This window comes from Pungitius pungitius, chromosome 14 (genome assembly GCF_949316345.1).
Source record: "Pungitius pungitius chromosome 14, fPunPun2.1, whole genome shotgun sequence".
NCBI lineage: Eukaryota > Metazoa > Chordata > Actinopteri > Perciformes > Gasterosteidae > Pungitius > Pungitius pungitius.
This window is the reverse complement of record NC_084913.1, coordinates 10,236,331-10,258,820: the sequence shown is the minus strand read 5'-3', so window position 1 is coordinate 10,258,820 and position 22,490 is coordinate 10,236,331. Positions and strand designations below refer to the sequence as shown.

Here is a 22,490-nt window from a genome sequence, read left to right as displayed (position 1 = left end):
CAAGCTCTTGTCAGGACATTTACTGTAGCAATTACTGACATTGAACAGCTTTCAATCAGTCCTTAATTCACACCTTTGGTCAACAATCAATGCGTACATTACACACAAATTACACACCAATGATCAGTTCTACTAATCAATAAACCACTTGGCAATAAAGCAAGCGGACAGAGGAGATGGCTTTTTGTACAAGGCTAGTGCCCCCTCTGTTGGGGTAAAGATGCCATTTAACTGGGATCAAATAGCGTGGACGTAAAAAGGTACAAAATATTTTATTCTAGCAATCCCTATAAACCAGGTTCTGAGCTTTAGAAACTTTGAATCATCGTGACGATTGGTAAGGCAGGATGTGTGTGCTGAGCTTGAGGAAAAAAGCAGACACTTTTAGGACCTCGGCGTTGCCAGAACTGGGAAAGAAATCGGGAGAACCGAACGATTAGAGGTGGGTTTTAAGAAGGAGCCAGAGAATGATTCACAGGAGTCGCCACAGTGAGTAATGGTAGCAGAGACCTGCACTGGGGGCTTTTATGAGGTACTTACCCCCTCCCCCACTGCAGCACATAACGCAATAGATCATGTATTTCAGCACAGCTACTGTGCTTACTGGCTTTCTGCCGGTCAGATCGGCCCACATCATTAATTGGACAATTAAAGTACTATGAAGACTTGGCGTGGAGGGAGAGGATAACAAAAATGTTATGATGGCTAACCTAATCTACTTCATATCAAACAAGATTTTTAAAAGCTGAAGCCGTTAAAGACGTTTTATGGTTGGGAATTCTTCAAAAGCACCAAAAAATGGGTCAGTTAACTAGTCAAGCAGTACGGTCTTAGAGGAGAGTTGCCTGATGTCCTGCTTTTGCTCTGGAGGAGAACATGCAGCCATATCTGCACTATCACAGCTTTAAAAGTCATCATTAAAAAGTTTGAACAATGGGCTTAAAATTATGCTATGAGATGCATTATGGGAATGTTATATTCCAGCAGTTTTGGAAATGAAGCAACATTAGAAAATACAACTTAGAAACCTTATGAGAAAACAAAATGTATACATATATATTACACTCACTAGAAAACTAGAATACCATTATAGTGTTGTACAGAAGTGTATTTATGAGTTGAACACGTTTGTGGGAAAGAGATCTACACTTATTTTATTGCTCCACTGATGGGAAAAGAAATAGACAAACTTGATATTACAATACGTGGTTTCACATGAAAAAGGATTAGTAAACAAAGCATACGTGCCGTCACGAAGATTTCTGTGCATTCAATTCATCATGCATTCCTGGAGACTTTGATATAAAGAAATATGCATTATGATCACAATTCAAAAGAGGCCACTTTATTCCTGTAATTTACCGATGTAGAAAAACAATTGTGATGTTCCTCCTTGTCTTAAAAGGACCTTTTAAGAGAGAAGAGTAGCAAATCATTTGTGGTAGGTTTTGCGTTTGTTGTACAGTGTTTCCTGTGACTCAGTGACTCAGGCAATAGTCAATGAGAAGCTGAAGACTTGCTGCCTTAGATCGCTCGCCCTCTGCTGGGGAAACAGGGTACCGCCTACAGCAATGAGATTCGATGACTGGAAGGCAATGTTTTATTCTGATCTGAACAATATTTTTAATGCAACGATGATTTGGATCTCTTCAAATAAGCCTTGTTAACCCTTAATAAATGTGCAACCTCTAATTCCATTTTTTTTAAAGACACTCACAATATCAAATATTTGTATACATTTCTTTATTAAAACAATAAACATCTAAAGTGTAGGACAGAGGAACAACAGCACAGTAAGAGTTAGGCAACTGGAACATTTCAGTATGTCAGTGCAACATTATGAATTATAAAAATGAAGACAGGAAAAATAATCAAATACATCTTGATTGTAAGAAAGCTCTTTTGCAAGTGAGGAAGCCAAAGTTAAATGTCAATGTGAGAGCGCTGACACCAATAATAAACTATAGGACACACTGCTCCTAATATTCAGAATATTTTGTCATTCATCAGTTTACATATCGCTATATTGACCAACCCAAGTTATACAAAAAATAATAAGTTAATACTTCTGAATACTAAGTTGAAATACAGCTGAGAGTCACTTAAAAACATCCCAGATCTGCAGACAGAAGAAGTATGTGTTTTGCTTTTTACAATGCAAAGAACTTTTTGAATTTAACATAAAAATCCAATTTCCAAGTTCTTCAAGAACACTTCAAAATAACTATTTTCCATTTAGTTTTGGTTGTTGTGAATTGTAGACAAGTCTGACAGAGGAGTAGTACTGTATATTTCACAGCTGTTACATATTGTACATTATATCATAAGCAGTTTATGAAATATTATGTTAACATTTGACTAATACTGTGTTGATACATTTTTTAAATGATGGAAGGAATGAATGCAATGTCCAAGAGTGAAGCGAACAATAAATTGAAAATAAACAATTTAGGATTTATTGATGTTCAAATCCAGTCACACATGTGAAACCCACACGAGGGTCCGCTAATCATAAATTAGACTGCATAATCACTGCACTGCTCATAAATAACCAACAACAAGTAATTACTAATGAAACAAGCTGTTCCTTGTCATGGAGTGATTGCTGATAATGATTTCTTACCATGTGTCAAAACTCACATAAATGTTTTTAAAAAAGCACAAAACATTTTGCTGCCTGTCTGCAGTACCGCTGGTTACCTTCCACTCCTCATCAAAAAAAATCCAAATCATTAAAATGTTAATATTTTAACCAAAAATATCAACTCTTTCAAAAAATAGTCAAATATGGAATCCTTCTCCTGTACAGCAACTGCCCTCCGACCCCCCCCAACCACCTTCAGTTGGTTTTGGAAGTGGTCTAACATTTGTGCTTCATGGCAAGCTGTAGAGAAATTGGGGGGGGATGGGGGGGGGGGGGGGGTAACACAAAGAGAATATTGAATCATCTCATCTGCAAAATGCTAGCGAGCTGACAACACAAAGTCCTGCATTTGTAACAACACATGCAGTAGTGCGTGGTGAGTGAAATCAAGTACGCCACAGATTTAATTCAATATTTCAGACTAAAGGAGAAAAAAGCTGTTAAGGAGAGTTTATTATATAGGTGTTGGACCGCAGCCAGGGGTCATGGTATTTTTTCATTCAGGCAATGTCAAGGCAGCTTCCTTTGTCTCATTAACAGGGTTTTTAATGGGCTCAGCTGGAAGCTCGTTAGAGAGATGGCCCGACCCACCGATCTAATACAAAGCTACGGGGGTCTGGAGATGGGCGGATGGAGGACATTTGCAGAAACCTGCAGGCACACAGACTACAACTACTACTACTAGTATGCGGCAGGAGAGGAGAACGGAAATTCCAAAGATTGAACGAGAGGGGGCAGTAGAGGGACACGCAGAAATGAGCGCGTTTCCAAGCAAAGCAGCAAGACTGCGTGCTGACACTAAGCGAGGCACAGAGATGGATTTGCAGGAGTGAACTAAGAGAAAAATAGTCAAAGTTATAGATATAAAGCTGCACATGTAGATGTAATGATTCCTGTCCAGTCAATGTTAAAGCAATCCTAAAAAAAAATGTTATAGATCAAATAAACAGATTTGGTGAGGCACCAGGCAGCCTTCAACAGACGTGTAAAATGATGATTATGTATAACATTGTGCAAGACAAATGATAATGATGCCACAGAAAACATCTAAAAGCTAATGACAGCCAGTGAAATGAGAAACGCCAGCACGTCTTCACGGGGGTGAATCACCCGAGCTGAGGCACTTCGCTTTGCTTATCACTGTATTTTTGTAATTCCCAAACAGTAAGAGAGCCACGCAAGGCTTTTGAAATGTCGTTCAGCCATCCCACCATCACCAGCCTGCCAGTGTGCATCATTCAAAGTTAGGGTTAGCTGAACTTAGATAAACCCGAATCCTATACTACGTGCTTTTCATTTGATATGCTGTGTGCTATTGGATGGACAGTTGTGATCGCAATCAGGTGAGCTCGTTAAAAAGATATTTTTTTGCAGTTAGACAACAAAAATGTAACATTATGCTAATAGCCTCATTAAAGAGCATGCAATTAGTTTTGCTGACAAATGACAATATAAGAGGATCGATGTGGGAGGAGGGAACACACTACTGAAGTTAGAGTAAATGAGGGAAGGAGAAAAAGATAATTATCTACACATAGCAGCAGAGGGCCCCACTGCTGAGAGGCAGAGGTCATGTTTAAGTAAAATGCGTGCTCTTTCGGCTGAACTAATGGTAGGAATACAAGGAAACACGCATTGCCTCACCTTCTGTGCTGTAACAGAGAACTGTTCAGCACTGTTCATCATGTCTGCAGTCCTCTCCTCAGCCCGACCCAGTCGCTCCCCGCGTTCATTGAGAGCCTGGCTGGCCTTCTGCACGGCACTCGTCACACTGTCAGCAGCCGAGTGTAGTATGCTGTTACCTGCAGATACGGGTTGGTAGGAGGGGGGGGGGGGGGGGGTAAGAGGAAAGACGGTGCCAGGACAAGTGAAGAACAAAAAAGGAAAAAGTGGGACACGAAGGGGAAAGAAAAGACAAACGGGGAAATTTGTTCAACAACAGAAGTTAGGAATCCTGTTGGAACAAATGTACCTGTGGCATTAGGAGCAACAGGAAGCTGGCTAATGAGTTTGCCTTGAAGTGGATCTACTTAAGTTCAAGTGAAATTAACCTTCTGAACATGCCACTGCAGCACCAGATTTGAAAAAGCACGCCATCTTATTCCTCTCCCCTCCCTGCAGTTTGTTCTTGGCTGCATGGGCAACCCCTGGGATCCAGTAGTGGATACACATTAAGCCAGAGAACACATCCTCCGATAACTGGTGCAGCATCCCTGCGGATGTTTCTACCCCCCGTTGGGACTGCTGTTATGAGCCGTGCTAGCAGGGGGCCTCAGAACAGTAATGTTCCCACTGCTTCCTCTTTGTTGGCATTAAGGAGGATTTCAATCTGCCGAGGAAACGTCCTGATGTGTCTTTTTTTTTTTTTTTTTACACAGCACTAGAGTGGCGTCACAGCGTTTCCAGGGTTTAAATAGAAACAGAGAAAATCACTATGGGCACAATATTGTTCCCTTTTTAATATATAACATCAGGGTATTGTTTTGATGAAGACGGCCCCACCATCTGCAGGACAGTCAAATACCAGATTACACCGTCAACTATAGAATATGAACAGGTGAAAAATAATAAAGAAAAACACAACAAACCCCCTGTGGAAAATACGGTAGATTTCGTTTTCCCAGGGTCTATATCCTTGGAAATACAGTAAATGAGTTTGTGGAGAAGGAACAGACGGAGCAAAGCCTGACAGTACTGATGTATTAAGACTTGACACGCCAGATTCAATCTCCTCCCACAGGAAATTGCAATATAGTGAGTGTGTGTGTCCCGTGGTATCAAAGCAGGTAAGCTGAGTGACAGATCATTTGGACCGCTATCTGTGCTGCAGTGGGTTCTATGACAGCCCAGAAGCAGCTGGTGTTCATTCAGGAGAAGTCAACTCGGGGAAGTCAAAGAGGTTCGTGGAGAGACACACCTGTGCCGCAGACGCACAAATGGATGTATACATGTTCCTCCCCACAGCAACGCACACAAAAGGGGAAGGGAAAAACTGCAAATGAACCACAGACTGCAGAACACACGGCAAACGTTCTGGCATATGATGAAATAAGCGCCATACGTTCCAAGTTGCTGATATGACGTACTCATTCATGCAGGAGTTTACTTTCTTTTCTGTTATGACATCGATGACTAATACTTCGAGAGGCTTTTTATAAACAAGCTACAGTATGATGTCGGTCCTATGGCACGCCTCTTTCAACAATGCCTGAGGAATTTTGGGGTTCCTTTATCAATGCAGACTGAATAAAACCAATATGTATGTGTGTGTGTGTGTGTGTGTGTGTGTGTGTGTGTGTGTGTGTGTGTGTGTGTATATATATATATTTTTTTCAGAGCTGCAGTGGGGCTGATGGAAATGAGCAGGAACATGTCCGCTCCACTTTAAAAGATGTTTACAGCCAAGTCACGTATTTGGAACAGATTAGATTCAATGGTTAACCTCAAGAACACCGACACAAGACAAAAAAGATGCATTCAAACGATGCGCGTCATGTTTGAGTGATTTGAATGCGTTCACTGGGGAGGAAAACAAGATCCCATTATCACTGTTCTAAGCTAATGCTTTGGTATCATGGGGGGGTGTTTGAAGAGAGGGAGTGTCTTAAAAAGGTTTCGAGCACTTATTTCTTCTGTTTTATCTAAAAAAAAGACGTACAAAGCATTCTGCTAAGACTCTTTACTAAGTGATCCCAAACTCAAATTTAACTGAACTGCACCAATTCTGTCAAGAGGAGTGGTCAAAGATTCAACGAGAAGCTTGCCAGAAGCTTGTGGATGGCTAACAAAGCGCCCAATTGAAGTGAAAATGGCCACGGGACATGCAACCAAATATTAGAACTGCTTTATGTATATTTTTGACCCAGCAGATTTGATCACTTTATCTGTTATCCCATAATAAAGTCATAAAAGAACCAAACTTCATGAATCGTTTTTGTGACAAAGAAGTATCTGTTCCAATCACTCAGAGAAAAATCGGACTTAGAAATAACAGGAAACTCAAGAGAGGCATGACATTATGTTCTTTACACGTGTGTGTAAACCTTTGACCACAACTGCATATAGATGGTTTAAAATGAAATGATACATTATCATGTCATGGCTGTAGCCTTTCAACCAATCCTTTCTATCCATATTCCTCCTGCACTTGGTCCATATACAGTTAACCATGGCCTTCAATGGTCACTCCTAAACAATTGTCTCTTTCACAAATCTTTAGGCAATATGTACATTCTGTCTTTGTTTAATATCTCACTTTGTGTGTGTGAAATACAACAAGTATACACACACACAGCATAGGCCTCAATATATCATCTCATTTTAATTTATTTTAATCACCACAATGCCTTCCCTTCCTCACGCTTTCCAGCATCCTGGACTTTGATTCGCTTGACATCATCTTTGACCTAGATAACATCCAATGCTCCATCACTCAATAGTTAATGCAAAATGTGTCATCCAGTGCTGAGGTCCGAGACAAATTATCCCATTATAAATACTCATTAAGTCATTAACATGTACGGGTAGGGTTTGCTCTGCTCTTCTTGAACTATATTTGATTTACTTTCAATTTACATATGTATGTGTCCAACAGGCATTGTTTTCCTTTGTAGTGGAGCAGATGTGTGCCCTGAACCTTTTGTTCACCTAGAAAGAGAGCATCACTCATTTTTTAATGGTGGTGAAAGGCGTGACCTTGCTTGCTCAGTTGGCCTTTAGTTTAGTCCCTGTAAAATTGGTTCAAAAGCAATGGTTTAAGTCAGGACTGTGATGGGGACAAACATGGACTGAATGTACAAGGGAGTCGCGCCCACACTGAACAGACAGAAAAATAGCTAATAGGTATTCATGAACAGCCTTCTCTGCAGCTTTAATCAGTAGATTAATGTCAACAGCACACTTTGCATTAAACGACCATCATTTCCATCATAATCGTGTCTAAGATTAAATGTTAATGTGTGAAATTATATACAGAATGCTTAGAAAACCATTAGTGAAGAAGCACTCAGTCATTGCACTGCGCTCAGATGTCAAAATGTGATTTACCCCTGCAAAGCATTACTCATTTACTAAGTGCAAAAACAGTCTGACGGAGGGGAGCGCGGAGAGCAACCATAACTCATGCTAACCTTTGGATGCCAACTTAAAACCCCTTCCAGCATGTAGTCAACCCCCTACGGGGGGGAAGCACAGACCAGGAAGTGGTTGGTTGGATATTAACTACACAATATCCTTAAACAACGCAGTGACGGAGAAGCAAAAGCCCTCAGAAGGCTTCCTGCGTAGAAATGCTTTAGATGCACAGATTGTTGCATTTTAATTTGCTCACCGCAAGATAATGTGGTTTCTATTGGAACAGGTCACGTGTTAGTAAACAATAACTATTTATTTTTTAAAAGAGAAACTTAAAGTTCCTTGATTTCTGGAGGAATCCAAGCCTTTAGTAAGGGGTAGAACTTTGTCAATTTAATCAAAGTAGTTTTGCACACTGTACTCTACTGGCTTACCTCGTCTTAGCAGATGACCGTCATGTGCAACAAATTCTTTCCATTTTCTGTTCAAATAGACCTTGCAACGGAACATGACTGAATCTACAGCTTGGTGTTCTGTGATGAGAAAGTATCAAACGTCATGGTCAGCTTTTATGTTGAAAACGGGTTTTGAAATTAGCCAAAGGGGGGTTATGGTTTTGGGGGTTATTAAGAGGTTCAGTTGTAAATGTCATGCAAAAAAAAAGAAACTAGTACCTGTTTGATTAGTCATCCATCGAATGACTGTAAACCTTCTTAAGAATGAAACACAACCAACTGGGTTAAATGTTTGTCTGAGGCGGAGAGTTTAAAGGTATCCAGTTAGCAATCAGACTTAATTTGTTTCGAATCAGTGAGATATAAAAGATCAGGTAAGGGTATGTAATAATAGTTTGGGATTGACAGAAGTCTAAAACTCTCTAGAATCAGTTTACTTAGAGTTAAACCGAACAGACTGGACAGTCAAAGATGTTACAGAATAGCTTTCCTGAACTGAATCTAAATCACATATTTAGCATTATGACATATACCATATCATTCTGATGCCGCCCCGTGAGTGGTTGTTGGTTCAATGCAGGAATCAATTGTTGTGGACAACTCAAGATTAAGAGATTCCAACATTTTGTTCTAGGGCATAAGATCCATCAGTAAATACCACCAAGTACAATATTCAATACGATTAGTGAATATTAAACGGTTACAAGTGGCTGAATTGAAATGAACTATTGACATCATCACTCCTTTAGCTTAGTGGTGCTTACGTGAAGGCATGAGACCGTGGTTTAGTTTGTTTAACATTGGTAATTGCTCCAAAAACAGAGTTCAAGTGAATATATCACATGCTTGTGTTAACCAAAGAGCTGTCCATCTATAGTACATAACAACGCTGTCATTGGTTAATGTACATTAATCTGGTTTCTTACGATCTACATTTCTGGATGATGCCATCCCAGAGGATTCTGCAGATGGAGTCTCCCACAGTCATGGTCCCACACCTGAGCAGCGTCATGATCTTTGTTTTGCACTGGTGTGAGACTTAAACTGAAGTGGACAGAGTTGGCATCTTTTTCTGTTTCTGCTCCAGTCACAAAGTCCCGGGTGAAGTGTTGAATAGAGATACAGATTTCAGAGTAGGAGGGAGGTCGAGGCAACGTGTTAGAGAGATCGACAGCTGTATCATCAATGAGCAGATGGTGGGTTCTCACACACATTCAGTAAGAGAGGTGCAGAGAAACATAGTTGCATCTCTCTGAAAAGTACTTTCTTGCTTTTCCGATTACAAGTAAACCTTTTTTCTCTACAGAAGTATTTTGTTGATTGACGTATAATCGAGGCAGACCCTAAACAGTAGGCAGGTTTTTAATGCGTCCCCATAAGTAATACCATTAATAATACAACACTCAAGATGCTGCATTCCATCAACCAACACCACAACCCTGTAGCTCCTGTGTAATAAACACATTTGTGGCCAGGAAATCTCCTATTTTACGATTTAAGATTCAGATTGTACCTGTGTCTTAAACATTTGGGAATTGGTTGTGCTTTGACTTGTTTGATCAGTCTGTCTTCACATATTAGCTGGGCTTGAATTGAATATTGACTTCAAAGAGGAAAGTTAGTGTTTAATTAACTGTTACAGCTTTTACGATCATTTTTCATGTTATTTTGAAGGGTGATTAACCAATTAAAAATAAGAGTCTCACACTTAAGGCACACAATTAAAAGGATCAACATCAAATAAATGGAGGGAGATTATTATTTAGTGTTGTATTGACTATTTCTATGTGCTTTAAACCAGTTGCTTTGAGTCACAGCCGATTCCTTTCCTCATTGACCTCACAGAGCACACAACAGATGCGGTGTACGAGGATTAAGCATGCATTTTCATACACACCAGGTGCTGGTTGTCCTCATACATAATCAGATTCTAACTGGCTTACAGCACAGCATGCCATTAACCGGGACAGTTAGCGGGGTTATTTTAACCGTCTTACCCCCCAGCAGTTTGGACTGACAGTTGACAAACTCTGGCTTCCTTGCTGCACTGTAGCGCTGGCAGGTGTGGTGAAGAATCTGGATGAAGATGCACTTCTCTCCTGCTGACCCGGCAACCCACTGGTCAAAAGCATTCTCGAACATGAGGTCAAACTCTGGACAGTCCTTCGACGGACAAACAGTGAGAGAGAGAAGACACGAGTGAAGTGAATAAGTGAGCTCAGGAAAGAGACACATCTAAACTAACAAGGAAGGTGTTGGTAACGGGGCTTTAAGTAGTTGGATTAAATAAAGGGTCGTAGTGGATGGGGAATGACATACTTTGTTCGGGTTAATGCCGTTGACTTGTCTTAGCTCGTCGATTGTCCACTGTGACCTTTTCACGAAGGCGGAAGATCCTTGGAACTGCTTCACCTTGGTGATGGAGACATGGGAGGGTTTCTTGTTGGTCACTGTTGGAACAAGAACAATAAAACGCACCAGATAAGATTTAACAGCAACCTTTTGTGTAAGGTGCAGCCTTAATCTCTACTGTGTAGATAGAAATGTTTTGATTAGGGCGAATGGACAGTTCAGGTCACATGAGGAGGAATAATCAAGTCAGCCCAAAGCGCCGAGGTCCTTCTGTGGGCGGCAGAAACAAAGGCCTGCTTTAAGAATAGACGTTTCACTTTTGAAGCCAATGGCAACAAAGACCATGGTAACATTTCCTACGAGAAGACAAAGCCTAACTGTTAACAGGCTCTGTAAACATGGGCTGTGGCTATAATATTTATCCTGTCAAATTGTGCACAATAATCATACATACAAAATATTACATGAAGAGTTTCTCTTCTATTGTTACAGCCAAATAACAACCTGCGGAGTATGTTTACACAACCTCGGTCTCCCCTTCTGCTGCTCTGCTGACTGAGTGACTAACATATTGCACTGTGATCCTGAATGGAGTCACAAGAGAAAAATGGACTTTGGTTGCTGAACATTTTTAAATAACTAAGAGATGGCGCCTTGGACCTTTTTACCTCTGGTTTAATGATACAACTGTGTCCTTAGCCCCACTAATCTCAACACTGCAGTACTTTCCATTTTATTCCCATGGATATCTGTGTTCGACCCTTGACATACAGAGGTTGCAGATCATTGAAGCACATAGTTCTACTGTGTGTCAGAAGTGCTGGATGGGTGTGTGGCTGGATACCGACCACCACCCCGCCCCCCTTTTTTTTTACGTGCTTTTATGTTGCTTTTTTAACCCTGGCTGCAAACCTCTGCTTCCGCTTTCCTACATTTCCCATTGTGTCATCTCAAAAACATTGATGGGTTTGGGAAATTTTCCGCTTCGGTCACTCTAGTCTGCTTCTCATCTCCGAAAAAAACAAAAGCCTCCTTGCTGGTTTCTGTGTCACATTTTGTCTTTTGTTCAGGCTCTAAACACGCCTTATTTTTCTGCAAATGATTTTGAAAATATAGGTAGGGCTCAAAGTTACATTAGCTGTTTCATTCAGTGAGACACTTCTCTCAGAGGGATGTTTTGATGGGGTTTTTTGTATCCATTTACACAGCGGCTGTTAATAGTGATGTTGCATGGCTGAATAGGCAGGAAAAAGGGTGGCAGTCATTTCATTCATATCTTTTCTTGACAAATAGATCAGATCCATCCAGAGTCACACAAAGGGACATCCGAGGACATGGAAACCTGAACACGTCATGAAGGGTATGAGAGATGTAATGACCCGCTGTGTCGAAGAGAAGGAGTCTTGAAACTAACAACCTATTCTCAGCAAGAACAATCTGTCTCTGAGCTACATTTGTAGCAAATTATATACTATATCAGTGAAACACTACTTGGCCCACGCTGATAAAGTTGAAAGAGGTTTTTATTGCAGGCACTTGATAAGTGGAGGACTGGTAGCTGGGAAATAAATGTATGACTATGAATTCAACTCGCCTCCATCTTAGTCCACCAGAACCTTTAAACTCTACAGCAAATCATTATTATTTTCATATAATTTGACACCTTTAATTCCTGAAAAAAAAGTCATATATTTTCAAAAGTTAAAACTGCTTGTTTTAATAAAATGTCGAACCGTCCAACAGCAGCACTCAGGGACCAAGTTTATGAGCTCGAATACCCTTTGTCCGATAAACAAAAACAGATGGGCCGTCCCGATTGGGCAGGATTCTCGGATCAGTTGGCGGGTGACACAGGTTGTTTTTCCTGTTCTTGTGTAGCGTTAATGTGCTGATACATGATATGGTGATGTCATATTGGTTCAGTGCATAGGCAGCCAGTCAACTAGTATCAGTATCAAAACAACTCTTAGAGCAAACATACAAGACCAGGATATTATTATTAGAATTTAGAGGCTCCAACCAATGAATGTTGGACTTTTTTGTAGAACAAATTACTGATTTACAAACCGTTCACTAAGAGCAATTTGAACGGTGGTGCAAAGCAGATCAATCGGTAGAGGAATAAAAATGTTACGACCCGCACACTAAAAATACAAAGTCAGTAGTTTTACTGTAGTAGACACTCAGTAAAAGGTCAACAGATTGACTACGTAAAGCATAAAAGACAAATAATAAAACCACACATTCTTATATTAGAAAATTCACTTTCATATCCCAAGCTTACCAGTGGAGAAATAGCATTAAACACAACAAAGGCATTCTTAATTATCAGTTACTCATTAGGGGGGGGGGGAAGGTTTATGTATGTGTGTGTGTGTGTGTGTGTATGGGGGGGGGGGGGGGGGGGGGGGGGGGTTCTTCTTACACTGAGACCCGCCTGTTGAAAGGCATTAATGAAAATGGGAAAGAGACCTGTGGTCTCAAGGCCAAAAGGTCTCTAAATCTTCAACACATCGACACAGAGGACTTAATCACACCGCAGGACACCTTTGCGCCTCTCAGATCCTTTTAATATTCAGTTGTTGATCCCACCTTGTCTGAGTTACTCCTCGGCATATCAAACTGAAGCTTGAAGGACACGGCTTTATTGGAAGAGGAATCAAGGAGACTGTAAGAGAAATATGGACTAAGACTTTATCTCCTGTACAGTGAAAATACCCAAGATCCCATTCGTGTACATGGACTCAAATGGATCAAATATGAAACTAAACTAATGCAACACGCCCTCCTGACTCGTTTCATTTTTACAAAGCAGACATAATAATCACAAACACACCGGGAACACAATGAGAAAGCATAATAAACTTTATCAGAATGAGAAAATTATTTCTAAAAACAATGAAAGCCCAAAGCCATTGAGCGGCTGCCAAAGCCATTGTTTTAATGTAAGCTGTCAGAAGGGGTTCCTGTCCGGTTCCCTTCTCGTGCTCTCATGGTGACATGCTTTCCCTTCCTCCTGCAATCTGCCCCCTTGTTGTACTTGGCTGTGCGGCTTTAAAGGGAACTCGTACTGTATAGTGAAAGACTGCAGATATCACACCGGAAACCCTTCTTGGATCAGCATCCCCTAACGGAAATATTATCATAGTTAATAGAGAAATGGGAGTGCCAGGAGGAGGTCTGCAAAAAGCAGAAATTACAAATGTAAGTGTGAGAAGTGTGCAGGCTGTAGATTTCAAATGCATACAGCATTCATGGAAATGTTTTATATGGTACAGTACTATGGAAACAAATGTAATCTGGTACAACCAAACTATAATGAGTACGATGAGCTATGGGATGAATGCAGAAACATTGCAGCGTGCCAACAGACAATATGAAGAAGGACCACCATCTGGTTCATAATATGAATAACTTTTTTTTCACTGATATAATACAATTTCCTTTGTGTCAACACTGACGCTCATCAAAAATGTCCATCCACAAGCCAAAAATATGATAAACATCAGACCCTCCGAGAGCAGAAATGAAAATCCCAAACCACGGAATAACAAAAGATCACATCAGATATGGAAGATAACGTATAACTGCTCAGTGAGGGAGACAAGAAAATAACATGCACAAAAAGTGTGGAGAAGTGCTCACTACACTTGTACACAAAGCACAGCTTATACATGAAGCCCATCATTAGCTGACATTTGTAAAATCATAGAATTGCCTGCAGTATATCTTTATTGCCAGTCAAGCGAAGTCAAGGGCAAAATAAAACCTTCAAAGCTGCTTCTCAAAACGATTCAAGAGTGTCAGAATAAATTATGAAGTTATAGAAATTATGCAAACTTTGTGTTCCTTAAAATATGTGTATGTATATTATAATTTCTGATTAAAGTTGATCTGTTAATTAAGCCAAAAAGATGAAGGCACTTCTTTAAAAGAAGCATTTATCTCAAGCAGGTGGGCTAAGGACTCCCTGGAAATGTAATCCACCCTCAGTGCGCCATCAGTCGGCTCGGCGGTGCTTTGGCGGTGAGGTTGCCATGACAATCTCATCTACATTGCACAAAAGACACCTGAGAAGAGGAGTCTGGCACCTGGCCTAGTTCATACATGAACATCGAGTTGGGACATTTCATATGCAATTTTGACTCTAGGCTCAATCCCAATTACAAAGAACTCTAAGTCCTTTGGATATCATTAAGAGAGCAGGAAGTACTAATGGGTAATTCATGCAGTTTTTGGGGGCTTGGACAAGGGCCAGATATGAATAATAAGGGATAGATGATATATGGGGCTCCACTAAAAGCTGAATGTGCACAACTTATTACCCTTATGCAGTACATGATGATTCCAAAAAGTTGAAGAATTGTTCAATGAATTCAAGATTTAGTACAAGACTCAGCAGAATACTGTCATCATTGAGTAACTGGAGGAAGCATCACATTAGTCAAAACGGGATTGATGTAGAAGCAAAGTGGGGGTTTCCACTACACGTGTTTGCACCTCTTTAAATTGCATCACATACTGCCTACATCATGAACTCATCTCTGAGAAATAATAATAAACAATCTATCCCGCTTCAACCTGTGAGGCTTTGGAGCCTCACAGGTTGAATTTAGCTGCGTGTTGCTGTGTTAAAGCTCATGTAGAGTCTGAGTCTATTCTAGAGTAGAATCTATGGTTGCAGGTCTATTTCAGAGCTGCCTGCACTGTGCTTGAGCTGGAACACATTGTTATCTTCAGAAAGAAGCTGTCACTGGAGTGAACCAGGCACTGGCTAGACATGCAACAACCCCCCCCCCCCCCCCTCCCCCGGCACAAAGGCCTCTACAGTCTATTCATGCGCTCCAAAACACAGTGACTGCTGTGTGCAAGTTTTCCTCAGATAGGATGGAGCCTATTCAGTGGCAAGGCACCAATAGTGCACGGTGAATAATAGCTGCAGAATAGAGATCAGTGTTGTACTCCAACAGCAGATACAGACACACAACAACGGTAACAATGGAGCCGGGCACACACTTTGTTTTGAACAGATTTGCTGTATAACAAATGATATATGATTTATATTTACTTTTAGTTCAAATGAATCCAAACAGGCTAAAATTCTACTCCATTTCAAGTCAGTGAGCATTGTAAAGTAATAATCCAATTTTAACCATGATCAAAATTGCAGTGATCCTCGATCCTTCAAATATTCTTGATAGCACAATAATAAGCTTATTTAGCAAGAATATTTAGCAAATTCAGCTGCTTCGCACAGCAGAAAGCTCAGCGAGACGTTACAAGGAAAGGTTCATACTTTGTTGTTTGTTATGCTGCTTGAGTATTTGAATTTGAGATTTTTTCATTTTAATATATATATCATGCCCCCGCTGCTAACAGTTGGAATATCATGGGGGTTCTGACTAATGGCTTTTAAAACCAATAAAAGTACCATTTAAAAAAAAAATTGAAAGATAAATGTAATTTTCATGTTAAATATAACGGAATTTGCATTTTGATTACCCTGATAATGATTTGCATGTTTTTTATTTGACTCCATGTTTGTATAACTTGTATAACAGAATACAACTTAGGACCGTCAAAGTCTTTCCTTTCATCTGAAATCTCTTAAACACTAAGAATTCAAAACTCAAGTGAGCTTATTTTAAACATAGTTGCTTTTTGCCTCGAGTCACATCCGTTATCCATCCAATTAAAACACTCTCCCCCACGACAACCAGTTAAAAGGATTCTGGAGGCTTGACAAATCAAGTGTGTCAGTCTTCCCAAATGAAGACTCTCATTTGATGTATCAAAGCTTTTTTGGGGTTCAGTTCAATTAAAAGCAAATCAGAACTGCAGTGTCTCTTTATATGTAAGCAATAATATGACTGGCTAAATATAACATTTTACATGTTACCTGTGTGCAACACAACAAGGGTTACTCCAAATGGAATAACCCTTCATGAGTGAGCACTAGTTTCATGTTGAAATTAGTGGTTTCACTACAAACCTCAACCGTTCTCATTGTGTTGACAGCTTATGATACTGAGCAAACGTGCTTCTCATCACTGTGGCACGTTGTCTGAATGGTGGACAGCGCTGCTTGAGGAGTAACATGTGAAAAATAGTAACATGAAGTTAATAAAAGAGTAAATTAGGGATGCAGATTTTAAAAAAAGTATGAAATGAGGCTAATGTGCGAGATAAGATGGGAGGAATGGAAGCCATTAGAGAAACTGGGGCAGAGAATGCTGAGCTGCTATAGAAAAATAATGACTAAATCAAATACAATTATATTTGCTGTGTTATAGCAAGTGATAGATGATTTCACACCTACATTAAATCAGGCGTAGATTATATTTAATCACAAAGACCGTCAAGCAATACGTCTTCGAACTTTCTTAAAGAGAAACCAAGGAAAACACACAGGAGGTAAAGAACCCAATTCAGCTTCCCACTGAGGCAGCTCATCGCGTTTCTCTTTCTCATCTTGCCTTCTGCTCCTGTGCACATCCAAGAGAGAAACACAAGGTCTCTTGTGAGGCCTTTAATCCACATTGTGACCCAGTGAGCTCGTCCATCACCCGGTGCTCTGAGGACCGCTTAATAACCCTGCTATTGAAGCCAGGCCGCAGTCCACATAGTATACATTCCTCTAGAGCCGGACACTAGGAAATATTTCATTACAGTGGGGGTTCTCCCCTGTTGCGATGCCAAAGAGGGGACTTCCCATCAGCTTTTTTCACGGGTCCCTACTGGCCGTGTAAAACCTGCCCCGATTGAGTTTCAGCAGGACTCAAACTAAAATTGACCTAATCTGATGAATATTTGGTCAATGGCTTTCATTTATTCATCAGAAACAAGAAAAAGAAAAAGGAAAATAAGTACATTTTGGAAAGGTAACGTGTGGATTCTTGCGTGAGAGAGACAAAAGAGGCGGCGTCAAAGTCATTCTTTGCCCAGTGAGAAAAAAAGACAAAATGCACACAAAACCGGCATAGTGCATGTGCCAAACCTCTGGTCAGTGTTAATACATACAAGACCTCATTGCAACCTTATCTGGAAATAATCATGTCCGTCGGTATTTCAAACAGGCAAAGAAAAGCACATTCCTCAACACTTGCCTCTTAAAGATGACCTAAACTCAAAGAAATCCTCAAAAACAAACCTGTGTCACATGGCATTAGAAAGGATGCCCCGTTTGTAGGAACAAGATGAAGAGTGCTCTTTGATCACTAAGATCAGGTCAAATGTGTTAAAGCAGATGCACTGCCTGTCTTACTATAATCTTGTTGCATAGCTTTACGGAACATTTAAGATGTGCATTATGTTATTCTTTCTTTTAAACTTAACCTAGGATGCAAAGTAGGTCGGTACTCTGTACCACCATGAAGGCTCAGGGCTGGTACCGGGAAGAGGGGACCGGAAGGGCCTTAACGCGCATACAACAAGCCGGAACAATCAATTTTGCAAAGCGACTACATTTTTGATAAGAACTACCAGGGGTTATGTTTTCAGCCAGGTTTGTCTGTGTTTGTACATTATGCATTACGTTTCACTGCTGTCACGCGGCGTTGAGATCGCATGCTGCCGTGTCGTTTGAGCGACACAACACAACACATTTTCTTTGTGGGGTCCATGTAGTTTTCTACATTTTGACTTGACGTGAAAATACTGAGGAAACGAGTCTGGGAACGATGGGCTGCTCGCCGGGTCCAATAGTGACTCCAAAACAGTTCAGCATGCACAGGGTTTCTAAGTCGGTCCTGCACCATACAGGCATTAAAACAAAATGTCTGTTTAGGGAAACTTGAAGCTGGGGGTGGAGGGGGAACAAGAGGAAGCAATGAAAGTTATATAATGTGCCCAACTTTCTGTAATTGTATCCCCTTAACAAACATCCACCAGTAATGGTCACCCTGGAGATACAGCATTATTTATCTGTTTCTTGGGTGGTCTGGCTTTTGTTTCTATGATGTTAACATTTTAGAATTGGACTAGTCCTCTAATGTATCTATTATCCAAATATCTGAAATGTTTGTTGGAGTTGGATTGAATACTGGTGAGTCATCCCCAGTGAATTGTACCTTAACCCCAAAAAAGTCAAAACATGGCTGTCCAGTATTGTTTCCATACCTCATTTCCTGCCGCATCTGTTCTCCTTTAGAGACGGTGTAGTGAAGAACCGTCTGGATTTAATATGTAGGGAAAGGGGAGATTAATATTGCACAATCCACCTCCAATATTCCAGAATATAGTAAATACTGTTGTTAAGGCCTAAAACAACAGACACGTTTCCCTGTTGTGGTTCTGAATGGTAAACTCTTGAGAAAGATCTTTTTGGCACTATAACAGCAGAAAGTGTTTTTTTAAATCGCAAAGATAATGATTCCCTCATGTAGTACTATGCTGAAGGGCGTTTTGTTCTTTCAACTTTAAGACAGACTACTTTTTACTAGATAAAGGCTAAAAAAAAAACATGTGTCTCCAGATGTGCTTCGGTGAATGGGGATATCGAATTATGAACTGAACAACATAGCAATAGTAGTCTATACACAGTAGTGATGGATGCAGTCACGATTCCTACCACATGCTCTATCCAGACCGGATCAGAACCCCCCGACATCTTCCCGTGATTATATGGTGAGGTCATCATTTCATGCACAGTAAATACAAGTCCTGGCTCAGTGAGCAGCTGCAACCACTATGCAAATAAAAGTGATTTAAACAAACACACACAGGCTGTCTTCACTGCCACACTTGCTGCCATTGAAATCTTTTTTTTCCCCAAGCAGAAAACACACAGCGAGCAAAACCCGCTTGAGCTTCTGACTTTGGCAACGTTTTGGGGCACGTGATAAACGAGGCGTGTCAGCGAGGACTGCATGGTAATGAGCTTCTCCAGGGGGATCAAAGTCACAAAGCCCGTCAACTGAGCCATAGGTGATATTCATAAAAACAATCGCTATAATAACATTGCATGGGGTGTCACTGTGTGGCTCGGCTGGATAGCTCCCCCCCCCCCACATACCAGCCCTATTCTGTATTTTCTGTACGCAATCACCATAGTGATCTAAAAGATGATACAGATGACCTGATCTCCAAAATGACGCAATGGGGACAGACGTGTGCAGTGGAAGGGTGCGTAGGATACATGTGTTTTGTATTTAACTAGAAATTGATAAGTAACTGAGGCGTATTCCCATATTGACTTGTTCAGTAGTAATAAAATCTAAGGAATTGTGAAAGGTTATAAACACTCCAATGCGCCAAAAAGTCCATCTTCTGTCGCCTTTACTCTATTTACGTGTTACAAAACACGTTTGTCCTGTTCTCAGGAGCATTTGGCCAAGGTGAGGAAGCAGATAGAAGATAAATGATTCAGAGCCCATGACAAAGGGCTCATTAGGACCACTTTTAAGTGTTGTGATTTATCAAAGAGGGGTTCAGTGTGATAAATTGCTATGTAACACAACCTGTGGTGTCTTAGATTTTACAATGGATATTGATCAGCGGTTGTCACATAATCTTTCCATTTTCTATAGATAAATATATACAAATAAAACTAATTTTCACATCTGACTCAGTCAAAACATAAAAAAAAAAAAAGGTACAGTTCCCTAAAAGTCATTCCTTGATTTTAAACTAATCTCTGAGGCATTAGAAGGACCAGTTCTCTCTCTCTCTCACACACACACACACACACACACACACACACACACACACACACACACACACACACACACACACACACACACACACACACACACACACACACACACACACACACACACACACACACACACACACACACACACACACACACACACACACACAGTGTCATTGAAGATACAGATTGCTATTCTGCCAGGATGGATAACGACCGAGCATGCAGTTTTATTTCTTCCTTCTGTCATTGCGTTTCCATCTGGTCCTTCCATGGGTGGATGATCCATGTAGCAGGAGAACAGCTGGGGGTTGTGAGAATGATATTAAGCTATGAGATCATTGTTCCTTTCCTTCAGTCTTCAGCATTGTTATAACCGCAAGAGGCAAAGGATGACAACCACAATTCTTTGGACTACTGTTTAACTTGTAAAACTCACTTAAAAGTAAAAAGGAGAATTTTTCAACAGCTACAATTAAAAAGAAAATGCTCACATAAAGCCTCCGTTATTATGACATCATGAACAAAAAAATGCATTAATGAATGTTCTTCCTTCTTATATGTGCTTGGCATCTCACAGAAACTGGGCAAGCACCAACACGGGGCTGTGGGTGAGTGTGGAGGCGTGCTGAGCCATGCCCTTAATGTGAAATACCAGTGCAGAGCCCACCCAGCGCCCCACAGAGGAAGTCTGAACAGTAGACAACTTGAGTCCCTGCAGCCTGTGCCCAGCGGACTGTTGGGCCACACAGCTGCCCGGAGAGAGCGAGATGCCAACGTGCCAGTGCACATCACATGTAACCTTTAAAAACCCTGCCTGCCTGGTGATGGTGTGAACACCTGCTATGAAAAGGTACTGAGTGAAAGGATCCTTATATAGTTAATGCATTCATTACAGTACCTGCACTGCCCAGGGAGCAGTCGATAGTAAGTAATCCAGGCCCTGGACTATCATTACATGACTTTATATTACAACTAGAACACTAAACACTTAGTGCAGTGCAGTAAATCCAGCATTTTACAATTCTTGCATTCTCAGATTCGGTGGAAGAGTTTACAGGTGGAGAAAATTCTCCAAATTCTTTGGCAAATAAAAACAGCTTCAAAATGTTTTGGTTTGTCTAAGATAAAGATGGCTTTCTTTTTGCGGCCTCAGAGTACGATAAGAATAAGAACAGGAAAGGAGTCAATTCAAAACCAAAGAGAAGGTGGTCTTGGTTAATATTACATCTTTAAGCTGCCCTTTGCACTGAGAATAATCCTAGGACATCCAACGGTCAAATACACAACTCCAACAAGAAGTATACTTCGGTTAAGCAGGTGTGACTATAGTCACAATTTCTTAATAGTATTGCCTCATTCAATCCAGCATCCAGCATGTGAGATATTTTGCATAGCTGCAGGCTGTGTGATTGAATTGCTCAGTGGCAGGGTGTGAGCTGCTGGCTGTGGAGCATATGGTGTTTCAGTGTCCTGGTGCGGTTCACACCAGGCAGGAACTTTCCTACAGGGAGTGTTGAAGATACAGAGAAGGACTCCAGCTGCTCCTCTGGGTCACCTTCATTACCACAATTAACATGCATGCCACTCAAGGGCCTGTGTGGATTCTGCACCATAAGCAAAGGCAGGGAGGGGAAGGGCGAGGACCGTGGCACGGCTGCCCAATGAGAAGAAAAGGGTTTAGAATTTTTTTTTAAAAATGTAACAAGTAAATCAAACTAATAAAATATATTTGATTATTGCTTTGCATAGTTACTCTGTCATGAATTAATCTAAAGTGGATTATTTTTCATCGCACATGATCTAATCATCTAATTAGATCATAATATCATAATCTAAAGCCCATGGTTGATCCTAAATCAACACGCAAGCTTTATTTCTATCCCTGCTGTGATCAATAATGAGTTAACATGAAAATGGAAAGACTAGATTACTCTACACAAGGCTCCACTCGCAACAAGCTGCGGGCTGACGACAACACATGCAGATACATTTTTCGTAGCCCCACTTTAAGGACGAGTGAGCCATTGTGCACGTTCCTGACCAATGTCTCGTTACATGACTCCCATGGAACCTCGAAAAGGCAAAATTGTACCACGGTTGGGACATTTTAATGTTCAATGTGCAACATGAATCCCGTCAATAAACACCAATGTGCAGCAATAAGGCAGAGACTTGAGCTGCTAGTTTCAGGTCCCCGTCACAGCTGGAAGTTCTTATTAAACCTCCATGAACACACACACACACACACACACACCTCAATGAGCGGGCTAGTATCAATGTTAACAGTTTTGAGGCTTTGTATGGAGCTGCTAAT

General features: G+C 40.7%; 1 protein-coding gene across 4 annotated transcripts in view; it reads right to left on the bottom strand.

The window, feature by feature from the left end:
• Positions 1-1,724: 1,724 nt before the first annotated feature.
• The window catches only part of stxbp6 (syntaxin binding protein 6 (amisyn)), a 39,281-nt gene continuing 18,515 nt past the window's right edge, over positions 1,725-22,490 (bottom strand). For 3 of the 4 annotated variants that reach the window (XM_037486457.2, XM_037486456.2, XM_037486458.2), the window contains 5 exons: positions 10,492-10,622; positions 10,170-10,335; positions 8,152-8,250; positions 4,289-4,446; positions 1,725-2,884 (listed from right to left, as the gene is read on the bottom strand). In XM_037486457.2, the coding sequence (XP_037342354.1) occupies positions 2,861-2,884; positions 4,289-4,446; positions 8,152-8,250; positions 10,170-10,335; positions 10,492-10,622 (578 nt within the window). In that variant the 3' untranslated portion in view covers positions 1,725-2,860. The remainder of the gene's footprint in view (positions 2,885-4,288; positions 4,447-8,151; positions 8,251-10,169; positions 10,336-10,491; positions 10,623-22,490) is intronic. The other variant, XM_037486459.2, reaches the window with a different exon arrangement.